This window comes from Hydra vulgaris, chromosome 11, assembly GCF_038396675.1.
Source record: "Hydra vulgaris chromosome 11, alternate assembly HydraT2T_AEP".
Taxonomy (NCBI): Eukaryota; Metazoa; Cnidaria; class Hydrozoa; order Anthoathecata; family Hydridae; genus Hydra; species Hydra vulgaris.
Genome location: NC_088930.1, coordinates 14,472,501 through 14,492,276, shown reverse-complemented (window position 1 = coordinate 14,492,276; position 19,776 = coordinate 14,472,501). Strand labels below are relative to the sequence as shown.

Sequence of the window (19,776 nt, the reverse complement as noted above, 5' to 3'; positions counted from 1 at the left end):
TCAACTTGCTGCTCTCACGTTTGGGGCAGGGGCAAAAATTTTGGGTCTTTTTAGTTGCCAGGCTCCAATCATTGCAATTTTTTGTAAAGCATCCTTATTTGACATAAGTATAAACATATAAATGTTTAGAGTTTGCTCCATGTCTGGAAAGACAAAAATATCTCAAAGACAAAAAAATGCTGGATCCGCCCCTGTGCAAACCCTTTAAAATGCAAAATACATTTTAAATGCCTATAGGTATATATGATATAGGTATTCATAAGCAGTTTTAGTTCTTTATAAAGTCTTCGATTTTTCAAACTTAAAAACCTTCTACACAAAAGCTTATAAATATTCTATAAATCTTCGACACAAAAAATTATAAATATTCTATAATTACAATTAATTAAAGGTAAATTAGTTGTTTTTCATTTTTTTAAGCATGACTTCAATAACTTTAGTTAATACATCTTTGTCAGTAAAACAGTTCACCAGAAAATCACAATCAACACCCCTATTGTCACAATGATTTAAAATTTTTTTACGATTGATATCTTGACCCGTTGAAGTATCTGGTACAATATCTTCTAATTTATGCAAAGAGCCATGTTGATCGTCTACTACGGCGCGAGTATGAAATGTAGACATGCATGCCTTTACTTCGTAGTTTTCATTTAATGCAGACTGAAGTAGTTGCAGACAATCGGAAAAATTCTTAGGTACCTCCTAAATAAAAAAAATTTTGATAAAGGAGGGAAAAAATTTAACAACTCTTTTCTCTCCTAAAATTCTCAACTAATTTAAATAATATCAAGTAAAGGAATAAAAAGATACCTCATTAGGATTTAGCCACCGATCTGGAGAGGTTCCATCGTATTTTTTCATTGAAAAAACCTTTAAAAAAAAAAAGGAATCTAACGTAGATTTATTTAAAAAACGACCGTATGCTATTTGCCAAAACAGAAAAAATGGCGATTTCATTTAGTTGCCGACGCATATTGAAGTTCAACACTTAAGTTAAACATTTAAATATTGATAGTTTTTTAAATTTAAAATAAGTTAGGTGTCACGATTAAGAAGATTATTATCTTCTTAATCGTGACACTTAACTCAAACCAAACTAATTAAAAATCACACAAATGTCAAAAATTGGAAGAAACACATGGCCATACTTACTAGAGGCTTTTCCGTCGCAAATCCGAAGTTTTGATTGGGGGCATAATAACAGGACAGTAACAAAAAATTTTTATTTTAGTTTAGTCTTTTTAAAGTTCGATTGTGAGCAGTTGATTTTTACAACAAATGGTTAAAAATAATATACGAGTTTTTAGGCTGTCTTCCAACGAAGAAAGAAATAGCTGGATAAATTCAACTCTAAGATGTAAATTTCTAATTAAACCAGGTATTGTTGTCTGAGAAAGAGATTTTCCAGAATTTTTTTAAAAACTAATGTTAATGGGAAAGATAGATAAACCAAACGCCATTTAATTTTTCCTAACATTCCATCTTGTGTGATACTAACTCGATCTGTAAATCAAGGTTCATTACTAAAGTATTGTCTCCTATCAAAAATGACACTTCTAAAAAGATTAGTTTACGCTCATTTTTTATAAGAAGATATAAAAATTGTAAATTGATTTATACCATAACAACTTTTGCTAAAAATCAAAATTGATATTACAAGATTATATTTCATCTATGAATGCATCAGAAGTAAAGTTATAATAAAACAATTATCAGATTATATTGTTATTTTTCAATGTTTTTCGAAGTCTTTACAATCAGTTGCGTAAAGATTTTACACCGCCAAAACACTGACAAAAAACACATTCATGGCAAAGAAAGTCTCATATTGATTTTATCATCAGTATATTTTCAAATATAAAGGAGAATCAGAGAAATTGTATAATATTAAGTGACGAAGTTTATATAAAATCTCTCCTTTTCTACCATGATGTTCTTTTTTTCTTCTTGGAAAAGTAGAAAACAATTAAGAGTTGTTAGCAAGTACTCTTTTGGATTATAATGTTAAAAAGACATAATCCTTTTTATGAAAAATAACACGTGTTTGCCATTTGGACATTTATTATTTGAGCAAGTATGCTATGTCATTAATTTTATTAAGTCTATCAATAGGAAATTAATTCAGTTATTTATAATGGCAATTGAACAACCAAAATAACAAAAACAAATAACAAAAGCTTTTTTTAAATTATTTGAGAGAGGTGAAAAAAGAAACCATAGTTACCAGGTACTTCAATTTGGCATACACATTTTGGGTTAGTAGAGATATTGCAAATATTTGTTAAAAAATAAATAATCACATTTATGTTATATTATGAAAGTTTTAATTTAAGAAATGCTGAAAAAGCATTCAGTAAGGTTAGACAAGACCTTTCCGTGCAGTAAGTTAGACAAGACCTCTCCGCGCAGTAAGGTTAGACAAGACTTCTCAAGTGGTTTTGTCTGTCAAGGTTTATGTTTCGGATTTATAGAATTAAGAGAGGGTTTAACCACAATTAAAGTAGTCTCCTCAACCATAGTGACTTTCATGGCCTTGGGAAGGTGAATTATTATTTATCATTTTATAATTAAAAAGAGCTGGAAAAATTACAACATAGAGCAACTCGTCTGATTCTATCACTATAATTAGAATACAAAGAAAGATTAAGAATTTTGGGTATTCAATTGCTCAACAATGACCATCAATACCTTTTTCAATTAATCAATAACTTTTTTAATATTTGAGTTTCTAATAGATAGAGTAGTTAATTAGTTGCCAATTTTTTTTCTTTAACAATCTATTTATATGCAGCAATAAAAAAAACTTTTTTTAAGTAATTTTAATTTAACCCTTTTAAGTAATAAACCTTTCCAACTCACTTCTTATATCTAAAGTATTTTTCTAGGTTTTTTTTTGAAACATTAGAACCTTTACCCCAAAATAAAATCATCATTTGAAGAAAAATTATTTATACAAAATTGAAACCTTTGAACACTTTACATAGCAAGTATATTGATTAAAAACACAAGCTTTTTTTTTAGTTAAAATTTAGTCAGTTTTTAGAGCAAAAACGAAAAAAAAAATGAAAAAAATCTTTGGATAACAACTTTTTCAAACATAAACTTAAATTTTTACATACTTGTTTAATTTTTGCTACTTTTTTATAATTTTTTATTTAAACTTTGTTCTTATTTTTTTATTTCTTTGTACATTATGCAATGAGAATTCCAATCATATGTATTCTTTTATGAAAGACATTTAAAACCAATATGAAGAATCACTTATGAACAACAAAAACAACAACAAAAATGAAACTAATTAACTACTAAACTACTACTAAAAAATTGGCAACTAATTAACTACTCTATGCGAAACAAAAATGAGTTTTTATGTTGTTGGTTTTGAGGGTGTACCTGGAAATTTCGTTCTGGCTACATCCTTTCACCAAAACCAAAATACAGGTATAACCAGAACATTGGTTCTGGCTCTACCAAAGATTAGGGATCTTTGGTGAACCCAGTACCAAACCCAGAAAATTAAGTGGCCCTCATTTTTGTATTAAGACTTACCAGAATCTTTACTAAAGCTTCACATATGCGATCATAGCTATCAGTTTCCTAAAAAATATTATAAAATCATAACAAAAATAAAATAAAACCATATAAGACAACATAATTCTATAACTCTAAATTAACCCTAAAAGTAGAAAAGTATAATGAACTTATATTTGATTGAAATTAAAAAAAGCAGCTTAATCAATGTTACCATTTATAAAAATATTTTTATTAATATATTGTAATTAAATTTGTAGAGTATAATAATAATAATGATAATAATAATAATATTATCTTCATCTTGATATTTTGCAGTGAATTTCAATATTTTATCTTTTGTACAATATTTTGTGGAGTGATAATACTCTCCAGCATGAATTCTGATACTTTACCACATGATCATACTTTTGCCACTTTCTTGGTGCAGCAAACTTTTTTGTGTACATATATCAGCTGACTTTAATAGAACGTGCAGGGAGCATACATACAGCAGGGTTAGAATCAAGAACTCTTAGCCAATGTATGCTGATGTATACATGTCTTTAAATAGTGAGAACATGCAAAGAATGCCTTTAAATAGTGAGAAGATACAAGGAATGCCTTTAAATAGAAAGAACAAGAAATATTTTGTTCTTACTATCAAGTGAGTTAATACAAAGAAAAAAAAAAAAAAATTAAAAATAAAATAGAAATAAGTTATTCTATTTTTTAATTTTATAATTTTTGTGTTGGTTATTTCAAATAACCAACACAAAAATAAAAACAAACACTTTCTGAATTAAAAACAACAAAAACTTCTGTATAAATAAAATTTAGGTTCTTTAAAATAACAATTAGCACTCAATCATTTTTATAATTTTACCACCAAAAAAAAAAAAAAAAGAAATAATTTTGTCATCGCTAGAATAAAAATGATTCAAGTTTAATCACTGTTATAATAATAACAACAAACTATTTAGAATACTATTGCAGGCCTTGTTATAAGATTTTGTTGCCTAACAGAAGAGGGGCTGTTCAATTATTATGTCAACAATTTTTCGGCAATTTTCAATAGCCTTCTTCCTACTTGTCAACAACTTGTCAAACTTGCAGAGATCTTCCCTATAAAACTACATCAACATTTGATTATTCCCCTTCGCCCCCCCCCCCCCAAATAAAATTGAAATGGAAAAAACATCCTTTTTTTTTCTTTTTTTTTAATAATTAAATTTATTAAAAAAAGTAACATTGATCTTCTCCTTCCCTCCTGTCATCAATTGTCAAAATTTTTTAGACCCTACTCCCGCCTATTTTGTTGGCGTAATTAATGGACAGCCCCAAAATGTAAGGCAAGTAAATGCAACTTTACTCAATATCCATATTTACATCATTAAAGATAAATTAAGCCAGTTGCATTTTTTAAAGTACTCCATTTAAATTAAATTTAATATAAAACCATGTTAAAAATTATTTAAAGCCTTTATCTTTATAAAATATTTATAAATACTTTTAAACTAAACAATACTGTTATAAAAAAAAATTATCAATGAAATTTAAATTTTGTTTAAAAAAAAAAAATTTCCTGATTTTAAAAAACTTATACTTATTTAAACTTATACAATTTATTTCTTAAAACATTTATAACACAAAATTATCGCCTTATGTTTATTTCCTCAAAATTTAGATTTATTTTTAAAATGAAATAAAACGTTTTTTAAACATCAATATTAATGTTTATACTATAAAAAAAAAATACCATTTCTAACCATGTGTTGATGCTGATACTGTTTGTTTCATTTTCTACATAATGCCACCAATGTTTTGGTACATACAAAACTTCTCCAGGTAGTAAACGAACCTATGACCATTGATATATATATTTCATTACCCACTTTTTTAAAACTTATTAAACAGGTAAAAATTAATAAACATAAAGAACTTTTGATAAAAATAAAATTAAACTCACAGTGGGGCTAAAGACACTTTCTTACACCTATTTTTTTGATCTGCTTATCAACAAGACCAAGTGGAGTTTAAGTCCTGCCTTTATTGCTACAGATCTCAGATTCCAGCTAAGTTGCTATGGAGTTCTAGTCAAACTGTTTAGTAAGGCTAAAATTTAAATAAAAATTTTCCGTAGAAAAAGTAAAAATTAGCTAATGAAGGATCTCTAAAGAACAGCATGAAAAAATTATGAAGAAAAAGTTTTAAATTTATTAACAGTCTAACAATTGTTTTCCTATATATATTCGATGACATTATTATTACAAACAATCTCGTAAATCCATGCTTGTAAAATAGCATTCTATGCTGGTGACTATAAGGTTTTTCTACAAAAATTCAATATCATTTTTCCATGCAAACCTGCTTATATAGAAAACAGTTATGATCAGTATGTCAAAAAATTGTTGACAAACAAATCTTTGAACGCTTTTAATTATTGGCAAACAGACCATAACTTTGAACAATCAATGGTATAACTTTTCTAAATCTATAATGGTTGCATAGATGGCATTAAAAGTATATTTAAGCCAAAAAAATTTTGCTGGTACTTTTATGCCAACTACTGAGACTCAAGTGAGTTCACCATGTTTAAAAATTTAGACAAATGTGTCCATCATGTCTCAAAATCACAACAAAATTTTTTTAAATCTTTACAAGCTTTACCACTTTAATATATTATATATAGTATAATAATAATAAAATATGTCTGTTAATCTCGCAAATAACTTTCTTTTGAAAAATGTTGACTTTTTTGAACCATTAGAGACCAGTTTTGACCAGTGTGTTACAAAACTTATTATTCATTTTAATTATAAACAAAATAGCACTTGATGTAGTGTAATAATTATGATAAAAACTAAAACAACACATAATGTAATTTTAAAATGTTGATTCATTAATCGAAGTGTGTAATTAAATTCCAATTTTAGTACGCCCTTTCAATTTAGTTTAACTTTAATATATTTTCTTTTGCCCCACTGTGAACTAGCAGAACTAGTCAGATTGTGTAATGTGGTAGTCATACAAACATATAAAAAGATTATGTTGCGCACTAAATGTTGTTGTACTTTTTTTTTAAACTAGATAATATATTGGATCAAGTTTTAAAAGTTTAAAAAATAATCTATATTCAAGATGCAGCTAAATATTTTCCATATATTACATCACGCAAATTTCAACTGTTTTTGCTACCCCCTTAATAAAACATTGTAACTCTTTAATAAAAAGTCCTGCACATGCTGTCACAAAACCACTTACCCCTCCTTCCCTCCGTAAAGGGTGACATAATTTATGGAAAACCCCATAGCAGAAAAATGTACTAGAAATAAAAAAAACAGTCTGGAAATTAATGTACAGTTTTGGATATTTTTATCCAAATTTATGCAATAATTGACTTCTCATCTGTTTCCTCTTATCTTTTACAAACCTTCATTATCTTTATTAGCTACTTTTATAAAATCTAATTATTTAAAAGTTTATTTAAAAAAAATTATTACAGTTTTAACTCATAATACTCATAAAACTCATAAGTTTAAAAAACATAATAACTTATAGTAAATAAACTTTAATCACCAAAGATTCTTATTTCAGGACAACATTCTATAGACAAAAAAGAAAAATAATGCGATCAATCCTTGTTAAACTTACATTCAATGAGGATTGATCTCATTGTTTAACAAACTTGGTTTTAACAATAAACACAATTTTGTTCAGTCTAAAATTCATTAAAATTTAAGTTTAGTTTTGTTTAAAAGTCTTCATTAAAAAATATTCTCCTTTGAAAGGTAATTATTGGATCAAAACATGCTAATTGTCAAGTGAGTTCAGTTCACGATGTTGTTCACGATGCGAGTTCAGTAGGTTCAATATTTTTGTTAAAATGAAACAAGCACAGTAGTCTAATTGCAGTTGTAGATGTTGTTTTAGGTGAGAGTTTTCTAGATGCAAATACTGTATCTTAAACATAGTATATAAAAAAAACCATTCTAGGCTATGGGTATATTTATGGTTATATTGTTACTAAAATGTTATAAGAAATGTCATGAATTATTTGTTCTGCTCCTAATCAACACACGTGCATTACAAGATCATACTTATGTTATATCATATAGATTGCTTAACAATATTAAAAATAGATGAGGATTATTTTCTCTCTCATTTGATGTTTTTACTATTACTAAGGTGAAAAAGTTTTTAATGTAGTTTAAAGTGACGACCACCAAAAATCAAGAAACCTTACTAACAGCCATCCTAAAAACGGTTAAACTGAATTTTAAAGCTTAAAATCAAATTTTTATTATCTCCCTTAAAGGAGATAATAAAAAGAGTTTTTATTACTACAAATATTTATAAGAAGAGTCAAGAAAATTCAGAATTAATCACCTATAGCAATGTAACATAAGTTTACATCTATTCCAAGCTTATTTAATTAATAAGGCATGAAAAATATGTTAACAGAAACATTTTACTTACTCATTACTCATTTGCCTAGAAGGCCTTCTCCAAAGACAAAAGCTTGATCAGTTAAAATTTTTCAAAGATGAGTACTTTTATTGAGACACTGTCTCTAACCTTTACTTGACTAAGAGCTCCAAGATGGGTATTTAAGGGTATTTAAGTATTTATAGGGGGTATTAAGTATTTATAGGGAAATTAAGTATTTATAGGGGGTATTTAAATTCAGAGTTTACTAATAGCCTAATGCTAAAGGGCATGTGGCAGGTTGTACTAGATTAAATGTTACCAGTAGAGGGTAACCACAATGATCTTGACCTGACCTGTTTGTCAAATATACAAATAATTGCAAAAAAAAAAGAAAAGACCAAGCTGCTGAGGTTAAAGAAAATAAAAAAATTGGAAAGAGTTTCTTTTCAAATAGTACATAAAAGTATATAATACAGGTTTGCAGAAAGTATAAAAGTCTATCTATATATATATGTGTATATATATATATATATATATATATATATATATATATATATATATATATATATATATATATATATATATATATATATATATATATATATGGATGATTCTATATATATATATATATATATATATATATATATATATATATATATATATATGGATGATTCTAAAAACAACATTTTATGAAAATGTCTGCTCTCAACCCTAAAATGTGTTCTATATAATAAAATAATTCTTGATTTAAAATTTTTTTGAATAAAAAGTATTTTAAGGGGTTGCACAAGACCCTTAAGCATCAGACGGGTCCCTAATATTAAGAAAAACGATTTTTTCTAAAGTATATATGTTGGGTCTTTAAAGAAGTGAAACTATATAAAAGTTTCAAAAAAAATCATTTTATAAAAAAGTTATTTTTTAGATTTTACTTTTTATTTAATGAAAAATTTGCATATTCAAAACTTTTTGATTATAATTTTTTTTTTCATGTTTTTTAAATAATGACTATTTTTTTTAAACTCTTACATAACACTTCACTCGTTTAAGACCCAACATAATATTCTTTTGTATATCATGTTGTGTATATAATTTTTTTTTCATAATAAGATATATTGGGCATATATCTTTTTATTTTTATAATATTAGGGAGCTGTCTAATGTTTAAGGGTCTTGTGCATTAGGGTAGGTCAATTTTAGCTTTTTTTTGAATTTTGAGTTGTGTAATGTGGCAGTTACTGTGTCTAGGTTTGCCAAATCTCAAGTATCTTGGTTTAAAAATGGCTTGCGGATTTATATTTCAAGTCTTAACTTTGGACTAGTTTTGTTAGGCTGTCGATTTCAAACTTTGAAATATTTTATTTTAAGTCTAGTAATCTCGTTTTAAAATATCTCGTTTTGAATTAATAAAGTAACCAAAAAATGATTTTTAAAAAGAGCAATTGTTTTAAGAAGCCAATAAATTTTCACTAAATCGTTTACACACATTTAAATTTAAATTTTGCAAATCTTTTTTGTATTTAAAGGTTCTTGTTTGTATTTAAAAGTATTGTATCTTTTTTGTACTTAAAAGTTGGTTTTAACATTAAATATAAAGTATTTAAAAATTGGTTCAAAAATAAAATTGCAGTTTAAAGAAATTGTTTTATATGAAAGATAAATACTTATGATTATTATATTTAAAGTAATATTTTTTACCTGTTAAATATTACATAAGTTTTGTTCAGCAACTTCTGAAGTAGAATAAAATATAAAACTTTTTGAAGGAACTAATGGTTTTACTAAATTCAGTTGAAGGAACTAATGGTTTTACTCTGTTCCTGAGGGAGCCATGGGCCTCAGATTTTTTCAAAAGGGATTTTTTTTTACAAAGCAGGTTTTTAATAGTAAGTTTAGATATTTTAGGGTTTTTTGGTGCTTTGGCCCCCACTAAAAATTCACGCCATGGCCCATGACTCTAAGTGTTATACTTTAATACAGTTTATATATATTATTAGTCTACGAAAATGCCAAAAGTTAAGGCTACAATTACACGGATAAAAAGTGATAAAAAATATTGTGGTGGCCTATGTGAATTATCAATGACAGATCTGAGCACTTTTAGACAGGTTATTTAGTACTATTAATATCTTATTTATATAAATCCAAATGCAGATATTATATTAGTGACTTAGCAATTAGGCAATAATATAAAATCGATTTAGGCTGCAGTAAACCCAAGTTTACCTCTTATAACTGACAAATCTATTAATAGGAAAGTTGATCTTCTCGTACTTGCTAAGGCTATTAATCGCAAACACAAAAAAGCAAGCGCTAAAAGAAATCTAGATGCAAACTTGGACAAACTTTTTGATATTTCTGTGTGTTCCTGTTCATTAGATGTGTTACCCTGTAGTGACAGAAAAGCTTCATGCAATAAAGAAAATTGGATTGAAGAACATATTATATGCCTTTGCTCTCTAAGTAATAAAATACCTCTTGAAGACAGAGCTTATCTTCATAATTAGAGGTAAGAAATCAGTCGAAAAGGTGCACATCAACTTTCTTGCGTTGATAAAATATCTGTCAAAAGGATTCAAAGACTTGATAAAGAATGACAAAAAATATCTCATAAGCTAGTTGATGAAAATAAATTCGCCATACCACACTTAAACTTAATTGAAGAAACAAGTGGTTTATCGAATACGGAGGTATATATTTTATAAATACATTAAATATTTGTAGTATATGAAACAGAAAGCATTTTATTTTATTAACTTTTTTTAGGATGAAGGTGAATGGAAACCAATAATTAATCCTATTGGAAAATACAACTTGGTTATTTATAATTAATCCTATTGGAAAATACAACTTCCAAGAGTTGCAATGGAACTAGTCAGAAACGGGTGTTCGCCAAACGTAGGTGCAGCCCTTGCGAATGCTTTACTACATGACATTAAACATCTCCTGAAAAATGATGTTGATATAAAAGATATTTTGATTAACAAACGCAAATTAGATAGGGCCAAGTCAAAAGTAAAAATCGTTAGTAAAGATGTGGACTAAGAACAAAAAAAAACATAGTTAATTTGTCTTGGGGTTGATAGCAAGCTCGATCAGATAACTAAAACAAGCTCGATCAGATAACAAAAACAAGTAAAATAATAAACTCACTTTAAGGAGGAGTACTAAAGAAACGTATTTCTTTAGTACTTCTTTAGTACCTGAACATCACCTCACATTTACTTATGAGGATGGAAAATTGAGTGAAAATTATTTGACTCATAAGACAATTCCTGTTTCAGGTGTTACAGGCTTAGTTCTTGCTACCGAAACATTCAGTGTTTTATAAGAACATAACAGTTTAGAAAGTATACAAGTTGTTCTTCTTGAAAAAACTGTTACCAATACTGGACCATTAAGTGGCTTAGTGGTAAAAATTGGATGCGCTTTACATCAAAAGAAACTTCTACTACAAGCTCTTTTTATAAAATTTGATGGTAACACAACTGGGCCAAGAAGCTTCAATGGTCTACTTGGCAAAAGATGTGCTGAAAATATTCAGGATAGTAATCAAATTTTGTTTGAACATATTGAAAACCAATTGTATATGGATATATTCCAGAAGAAATACTTATAGACCTTAGATGCAATCGAAGACATTTATTTGAATATTGCATAGGAAAAGTTTCTGATAAATGGGCTGCCTATAAAATTGGACCACTTAACCATGCAAGGTGGTTAACACTAGCTACTCGCCTTCTCTGTTTGTATAATAGAGACAATTAACCAACCTTTTCTTTAAAAAAACTTGTATATTTTATTGTTCAGATTTATGCTCCGACGCAGTTTGAAATAAAAAATCTTTAAAATTTCACAAATCCCCGCGCCTTTTTTTTACTATTAGTTAAATAAATAATCTCCCCTTTGATGATGTTAAACTTATTGTTAAAAAAACATTAAAAACAATGGATTGTGCCTAAAACCTGAAAATATTCTTTATGCCATGCTAAAAGATAATGACAACAAGATACAATACTTTGGTTTTCAAATTCAACTGGCTCTAAGGCAAAGGTATTTTTTTATAGTAAACTAAAATAAAGTTTTGAAAAATGATACATTAAATGTGGTAGTTGGCTTCCGTTTATATTTATAGAGTAACCAACGAAAGTTTGAAAGTAAATTTGAAGAAAATTTCGGAAATTAATTTTAATGCTAATCATTGGTATAAAGTTGGTTAAGATCAGCATTACAAAAGTTACAGAGCCCCCTACAACACAACATTTTTCAGTTGAGCAAATCCAATTGATGATTGACAATAATGTTAAACCTGAAATTCCCAACTTTCCATCTCACTCCCTGAGTATCGAGCGGTAAAACTTATGTCGGAAGCATCCCAATATGTTTATAGATTCGTGAATCGACACAGTTGCATTTTAACTAAACTACAAAACAGGAAGATACGTTAACCATGTATTTCAAAAGGGCATTATTCCCACTCTTATGATGATATTTTTTAATTGAAAATGTTTTCCTAAAATTATATGTCCCTGTTCAAAATGTTTTAAATTGTAAAAACAATGTTTATTTTATTATTCTTATGTAAATATAAGAATATAAAGATAAAAATATAAGTAAATAAAGTTGTCATAAATGTAGCTTAATTGTTATAAACTATTATAAATTTAAATCATTCAACAATGCAAATAATATTAAAAAATGTTTCAATATTTAAAACGTCAATTTTCGCGTATAACAATTTTAAGGTGCTTTTTGCATAACCTTACATAATCCTATCTTAAAAATTAAATCCACAAGCGATTCTTCATCTAAAATCTTTCAAATTTTGAGAGTAATCATATTTTAACTGCCTCCAACTACTGAAATATTACACAATACATGGACTAAAATCGACCTACCCCATTGTGCATCCCCTAAAAATACATTTTATTCAAAAAAATTTTATAAATCCAGTATTACTTTATTTTATGGAACACATTTAGTATTTTAAATAAAGTTGGAAGCAATAACTTGCTTTAATACAACACTCCTGCATAAGTTAATTTGTGTAGCTTGTTTAATAGCTTGTTTACCAAGTTTGCATAACAATTAAAAAATTTTTTTTATAATAAAATTTTTTTGTTATTGGTTTTTTATTTTATTCTCTTAATTTTTTATAGTTTCACTTGAATAAAATAATAATTATTATAAAATAAGAATAAATTTTGAATCTAAATTAATTAAAATATTTTTAAGTCAGACAAAATGGCATATTGAACAACTTAATTTAATACAATTTCAATGTCACATACTTTAATTCCATATTGTAAATATGATTTAACATCAACTTTACTAAAAATGGTAGATTCTTCATAAGGAATACGTGTTGCTTGCATTAATTCAGAAACATGCGGTGAAAACAAGATCCATTCTTTAATACCCAAAATTTGTGCAACTAGATTAGTACCATAAGCGTCTTGGTGACAAGGAGTAAAAGAACCTTTACTTCCAAACCAAATTGTTGAATGGAAACCGTTACGATTAGGATAACCAAACTTTCCCCAATTAACTTCATTTAAAACATAAGAAAAATCTTTAAAAAATTCAAACATATAGTTGTAGTCAGCATAACCCCAATATTCAGAGCTAAATAACATAACAAAATAGAATAATTACAAAAAGAATCATTTGGTAATAATAATAAACAGTTGTTGTAAACATACAAGTAGACATGCATACATTTTTGCATGTATTGAAGATACAGGACTAAGTATTTTAATTGTTACAAAAATACTCAGTCCTTTATCTTGTTTCAAAGTTTTTTAACCTACAAATAAATTGGACTTTTAATACCAGAGTTTTCTTTTTTTTTTAAATATATTTCTTTAAATACATTCAGTGAGCTTCACCTTTCCCTGTATAGATCTATTTAACACCAATATACATAAACACATAAATTAGTATTAAAACACTTATTTAACTTTAAAATATATAGATATGCCATAAACATGTATATATATATATATATATATATATATATATATATATATATATATATATATATATATATATATATATATATATATATATATATATATATATATATCAGGAATCACTTGTATACAGTATACTAAAAATTTAGCATAGAGTAATGGATACTATAAAGTATACCATAAACAAAAATTTTTTTTTGAGAAACCGTAATAAAAGATTATAAAAAATATATGACGATTTACATAAAACAGATACATTTTTTTTTAATTTGATCTTTTTGTTTGTGTGTTTTATTATGCTATTAAACATTGGTTATTAAATTGAAAAAACAGGTTGAAGTCTTTGATCAAAATCAGCAATCACTTGATAATGGGTTACTTCATTAAAAAATCAAACTATAAATAAAAACACTTTAATATAAGTATGATAAGTCATACCATAAAAATGGTTTAGCAATTTAATTCATTAAGATAATATAACTATTTAACTATCAGTTAGTCCAAAAATAATTTTAAAAATATAAGTAAATAGGTGTAATAACTGTACGATAATTTTTAGAATACCAAATACACAGTCAAGTATACTGCAACTATGAATGCATGTTTAGATAAACCCTCTGGCATCACACTAAAATAGCCTGCTGTCAGGGGTTTCAGTGCAAACATCGACTATCTTAAAGCCTGCTGCCGCAAGGGAGTACATTGACTAAGGGTTTCGCATGAGGTAGCAATCTTTTCTTTCATTATTCTTTGTTTATTTCTTCTTTTTCTGAAAATCCTGTATAAATTAGTGTAAAAAAATAGGGTAACAACTTGGTACATCAGTACGCTATAGTAAATATAAACATATATATATATATATATATATATATATATATATATATATATATATATATATATATATATATATATATATATATATATATATATATATATATATATATATATATATATATATATATATTAGGGTGCATCCAATACCTGATACTTTCAAAAATTTATCTGTCTCTGCTCTTAAAACTTTTTATTGGTTCTCAAAAGCAACTCTGTTTAATTTTTTCAAAATTGAAAGAGATTTAGGGGGTAAGGCCACGCGGTTAAGGTTTTTTTCGGTTCGGTTTTATTCGATTCGATTTTAAACTTAAACCCATCGGTTCGGTTTTTTTCCGGTTCGGTTTAAAACAAAATTCGGTTCGGTTTGGTTCGGTTCGATTAAAAACAAAATATGGTTTTAAAGATAATTATTTATATATATATATATATTTTACAACTTTAAAATACAATTTTTTTAAAAATACCCAATTATAAATTAACTTTTATTTTTTTAATGTTTTCTTTTATGTAAACAATTTTCTCGACATTTTCAATGTGGTTCTTCTGGCGGTTACGACATTACCGGCAATTGAAAAAACTCTCTCTGATGTTGCAGAAGTTGCTGTTATACATAGGTATTTTCGTGCATAATCAGATAGAATTGGGTACTGTAACTTCATTATTTTCCACCATTCTAAAACATTTGTTTTTTCGTCTGCTGTTTCGGCTCCTAAATAATGCTCAATTTCTAAACTCAATTTAGTTGTCGTCGAAGCGTTGCGTGCTGAAATATCTTGTTTTAGTCTTTTTTTAAGCAACTCGTGGTGATTAACTTTAGTATTTGGATTGCTTTCATTGTCTATTTTACTACTTGTGATTGGAAGTTTTTCTTTTTTTTTTGCTTTTTCCTGCGTCAATAATGCTTCTTTTATATCATCAATTTTTTTATATTCAATTAAATGCAGGCCTTTGTAACGCGGATCTAAAAAATTAGCATAACAATTAATCAGCTGCTCAGCACCATTGAGAGGATATCTTTCCTGTAGTTCACTTATCAGCATTTTTATAAAAATTCTTGTCGCTTTGTCTTTGTGATTTTGCTGGGCAAGTAGTTCTTGGTGCAAGGAATATAATTCAGGTATTACATCTTGGATTGTTGGTCTTTTATCAGCTGATAAACCTACTGAAATATTGTAAATTTTCTCAAGAAACGGAATGCTGTATTCTAATGTCTTCCATTGATCATCTGAGGGGCATGACCTTTCAAATTCTTCATTTGATTTTGCAAGTGTTTTGATCGCTTCTTTGAGTTGAAGGACTGACTTTATGCACATGTACTCAGAATTCCATCGTGTTGTACACGGAACAATCAATTTCTTGGCCTTAATTCCAAGTTCTTCGCATGCACCTTGAAGCTTAGCAGTAGAGAGATAACTTCTATGTGCGTGTGATGCTAAATCTGTGCAGTTTTTAATTGCTTTTGAAAGTTCAATTGAATTTTTAATTGCTTTAAGAATAACTAGCTGGATTGTGTGATCGTTGCAGCGCAACTTTGAGTTAATTTCATCACTTTCTTTAGCAGCTAAAACAATATTGCTGCCATTGTCATTAACACAGGCTCTGTGCACTTCTTCATTTAAGTTCAAATTAGCAATAAAAGTATCCAGGTTTACTGCGATTGCTACCCCAGTGTGTCTACCAGTAAATGGTGTGCAAGCAATGAGAAAACTCAATAAATTAAAATCTGAATTAATGTAGTGAATTGTAAGACTCATGAAGGAATCATTGTTTCGACTTGTCCAGAGATCTGTTGTAAAACTAACTCCAGTCACATTTGGAAAATCTTTGACAAATTCTAGTTGTAACCCTTCCTTAACTTTGTCATACAACATTGGAAGTTTATGACGTCTAAATGTTGATGCAGATTTGACAGTAAATTTATTATTTACTTCATCGATAAATTCTTGAGCTCCTTTATTATCCAAAACTTCAAAAGGTAGACCTAGAGTGCAGACAAACTTTGTTAAATCTAAGTCAAACTTTAATTGCTTTGGATCATTTAACCCATATTTTTGATTTTTTAATATACTACTTTCAATTGTTGTTGTTTTGTCGTCTTTTTTTATATCAAACTTTTGTTTATTAGGTGCCTCTATGGTTTTTAAAAGATGTTCCTTCCAAGATGTTTCATGTTTGGTTTTAACATGGCTGGTTATTGTTGAAGTACTGCCACAATTTATTTTGTAAGATTTAAAGCAAATTTTACATTTACCTTCAAATTTATTCAGCTTTTCAAAGAATTGCCAAATACCACTTTCTTTTGGCATCTTCAATTTCAATAAAGTATAAATTGCTTGTATGACCAGACTAAAAAAAAATTAAATAAAATAAACATATATACATATTTGTTTTGGTCAAGTAACAGATAACTAAGTTGATAACAAGTAGTATAAGATTAGAAATTGTTAAAGTTAGATTAAAGACAAAGTAAATCACAAATTATATTTAAAGTATATTCACAAATAAATTTAATTGAAGGCTTATTCAAATTTAAAGTTTACAATTGTTTGCATGTTTGTCAAGCTATTATGAAAAATAAATATATGTTAAATAGTAAAACTTATTTGTTTTATTATTTATCTAAATTAAAAAGCAACATTCTTATAATAAAAATATTATACAATATATTTTAATTTTTAAGTAAAATAAAAAATTACAACAGTTTAGAAAAAAAGTTCAATTTACTCACATGTTACAGTACAATGGTATCAAAAACTGTTAATAGCCAATATTCTTCTTGGTCCGCAACATTTGATATAGTTTTGCGGCAACTGTTTACGACTATTTTGGAGTTATGTTTACAATCTCATCTTTTTGACTTATTTTTTTTCTGTGGTTTAATAATACTAAACTTTCATAAATAAAGTATATTAAAAAAATATAAAATTAAGTTTTATAATTTTTAAAATTTTTATATAGGTTTTTCAGCTTTTTTCGGTTTCGGTTCAGTTCGGTTGATTATTTAAAATATTTTTATCGGTTCGGTTCGATTCGGTTTTCTTAGTTCGGTTTTAACCGAAAGAACGGTTCGGTTAACCGCGTGGCCTTATTAGGGGGGCCACCTTAAGTCTGAAATTCGCAACACGCAAAAAAAAAAGAATTTTTCAAATGTATGTTATGTTGGGTCTCAAAAGAAGCGAAATTTTATATAAATTTTAAAAATAATAATCCTTTTTGTTAAAAATACCTTGAAAATTTTTTTTTAACAAAAACCATTAAAAAATTTTTTTTTTAATTTTTGGTTAAAAAATGATAATTTTTATGCAATAAAACTTAAAATAATAATTCTTGTATACAACTTTTACTATTTTTAAAATCTTATAAAATTTCGTTTCTTTTGAGACTCAACATGGCATTTGAAAAACTTTTTTTTACTATTTAGGTTCTCGTTGCAAGTTTCAGACTTGAGGTGGCCCCCATAATCTCTTTCAATTTTGAAAAAATTTAACAGAGTTGCTTGTGAGAACCAATAGAAAGTTTTAAGAATAGTGTCAGATCAATTTGTGAAAGTATGGGGCATTGGATGCACCCTTATATACATACATATATATATATATATATATATATATATATATATATATATATATATATATATATATATATATATATATATATATATATATATATATATATATATATATATATATATATATATATATATATATATAGGCCTCGGCAGGAGTAATTGAGTGCAAGTGTGGAGAAAAGCTCTCCTAAAACAAACATGGCGAGCCATGCGAGCTGCTCCTTTAAACAGCTCTAAACAGTCTTTAGACAAGATTTTCTTTTACCTATAAAAATACTTTTAATCTACAAAAATGCTTTTACCTATAAAAATACTTTTAATTAAAAAAATCTATAAAAACTATAAAAATCTTTTAGCTATAAAAATACTTTTAATTAAAAAAAAAATTTTTATTAAAAAAAAAAATTGTTTATTACTGGCGCCCATTAACTTTTGTACAACCACTATTATTTTTTTCTTGTTTATGGCTGATCATGCCTTCAGCAAACCTTGTACTGAATAGTAGCCTTGCTTGTTTTATGCAAATATTCTTTACCAATACCTCAAACTTTTAGATGGACCAAAATTGCAGGCAATTTGGTGGAATTTTTTTTTGGTACAAAATTACCTTCTCAATTTATTACTCTAAAGTTTTGTTAGCATAGTGGCACAAAGCTAAGTCAGGACAAAACAAAAAATGTTTAATGTGCTATCAAATGAGTGGCAAAAGTTGATTTAAAAGACTCTTAAACAGTTTTTTTTTCTACCTGATCATACAGCCAGTTCAATTTATTAAGTCTTTTTATATCATTGATAACTCTTTTAACAATAGATACAAGAATACTAGTAGTTTTAGATACTTATCTGTTGTTCAATAATTTTCTACATGACTGAGCAAAAAATTTTCCAATTTTTGATTTGATTAAAACTATGATTACTTGATTAAAATATCATTATTTTTTACCATTTTAGTAATTAAAAAAAAATGTTTACTATTTTAATTATTTTTGATCTCATACTTTATAAATATAAACATGCTCATTTCAATTTTACTTTAATTCCAATTTACTTTCAATTCTTAAATACCTAAACACACACACACACACACACACACACACACACACACACACACACACACACACACACACATATATATATATATATATAGAACTATAGATTGTTGCATTTGGGAGTACGGAAGGAAAAAAATGATTCCTATGCCAACAAATACGTCACTTTTATTTACTTTTAACTTTCGTCCACCATTTGCGTGTTGTCAGAAAGTTAAAACCATTAATTTAATTATAAATTAATCGTTTTTTAAAAATACCGCAATAACACAAATTTAATTGACCAGAATATTTTTAAAAACATTCTAAATGTTTTTAAAAACATTCTAAATTTTTTTAAAAACATTCTAAATGTTTTTAAAAACATTCTAAATGTTTTTAAAAACATTCTAAATGTTTTTAAAAACATTCT

General features: G+C 26.9%; 1 protein-coding gene across 1 annotated transcript in view; it reads right to left on the bottom strand.

Moving 5' to 3' along the window:
- Positions 1 to 266: 266 nt before the first annotated feature.
- Positions 267 to 19,776, bottom strand: part of LOC100215455 (HSPB1-associated protein 1) — a 20,847-nt gene continuing 1,337 nt past the window's right edge. Inside the window, exons 2-6 of the mRNA XM_065810208.1 lie at positions 13,236 to 13,569; positions 5,273 to 5,374; positions 3,553 to 3,600; positions 814 to 873; positions 267 to 705 (exon numbers count right to left, since the gene is read on the bottom strand). Of these exons, the coding sequence (XP_065666280.1) occupies positions 397 to 705; positions 814 to 873; positions 3,553 to 3,600; positions 5,273 to 5,374; positions 13,236 to 13,569 (853 nt within the window). The 3' untranslated portion in view covers positions 267 to 396. The remainder of the gene's footprint in view (positions 706 to 813; positions 874 to 3,552; positions 3,601 to 5,272; positions 5,375 to 13,235; positions 13,570 to 19,776) is intronic.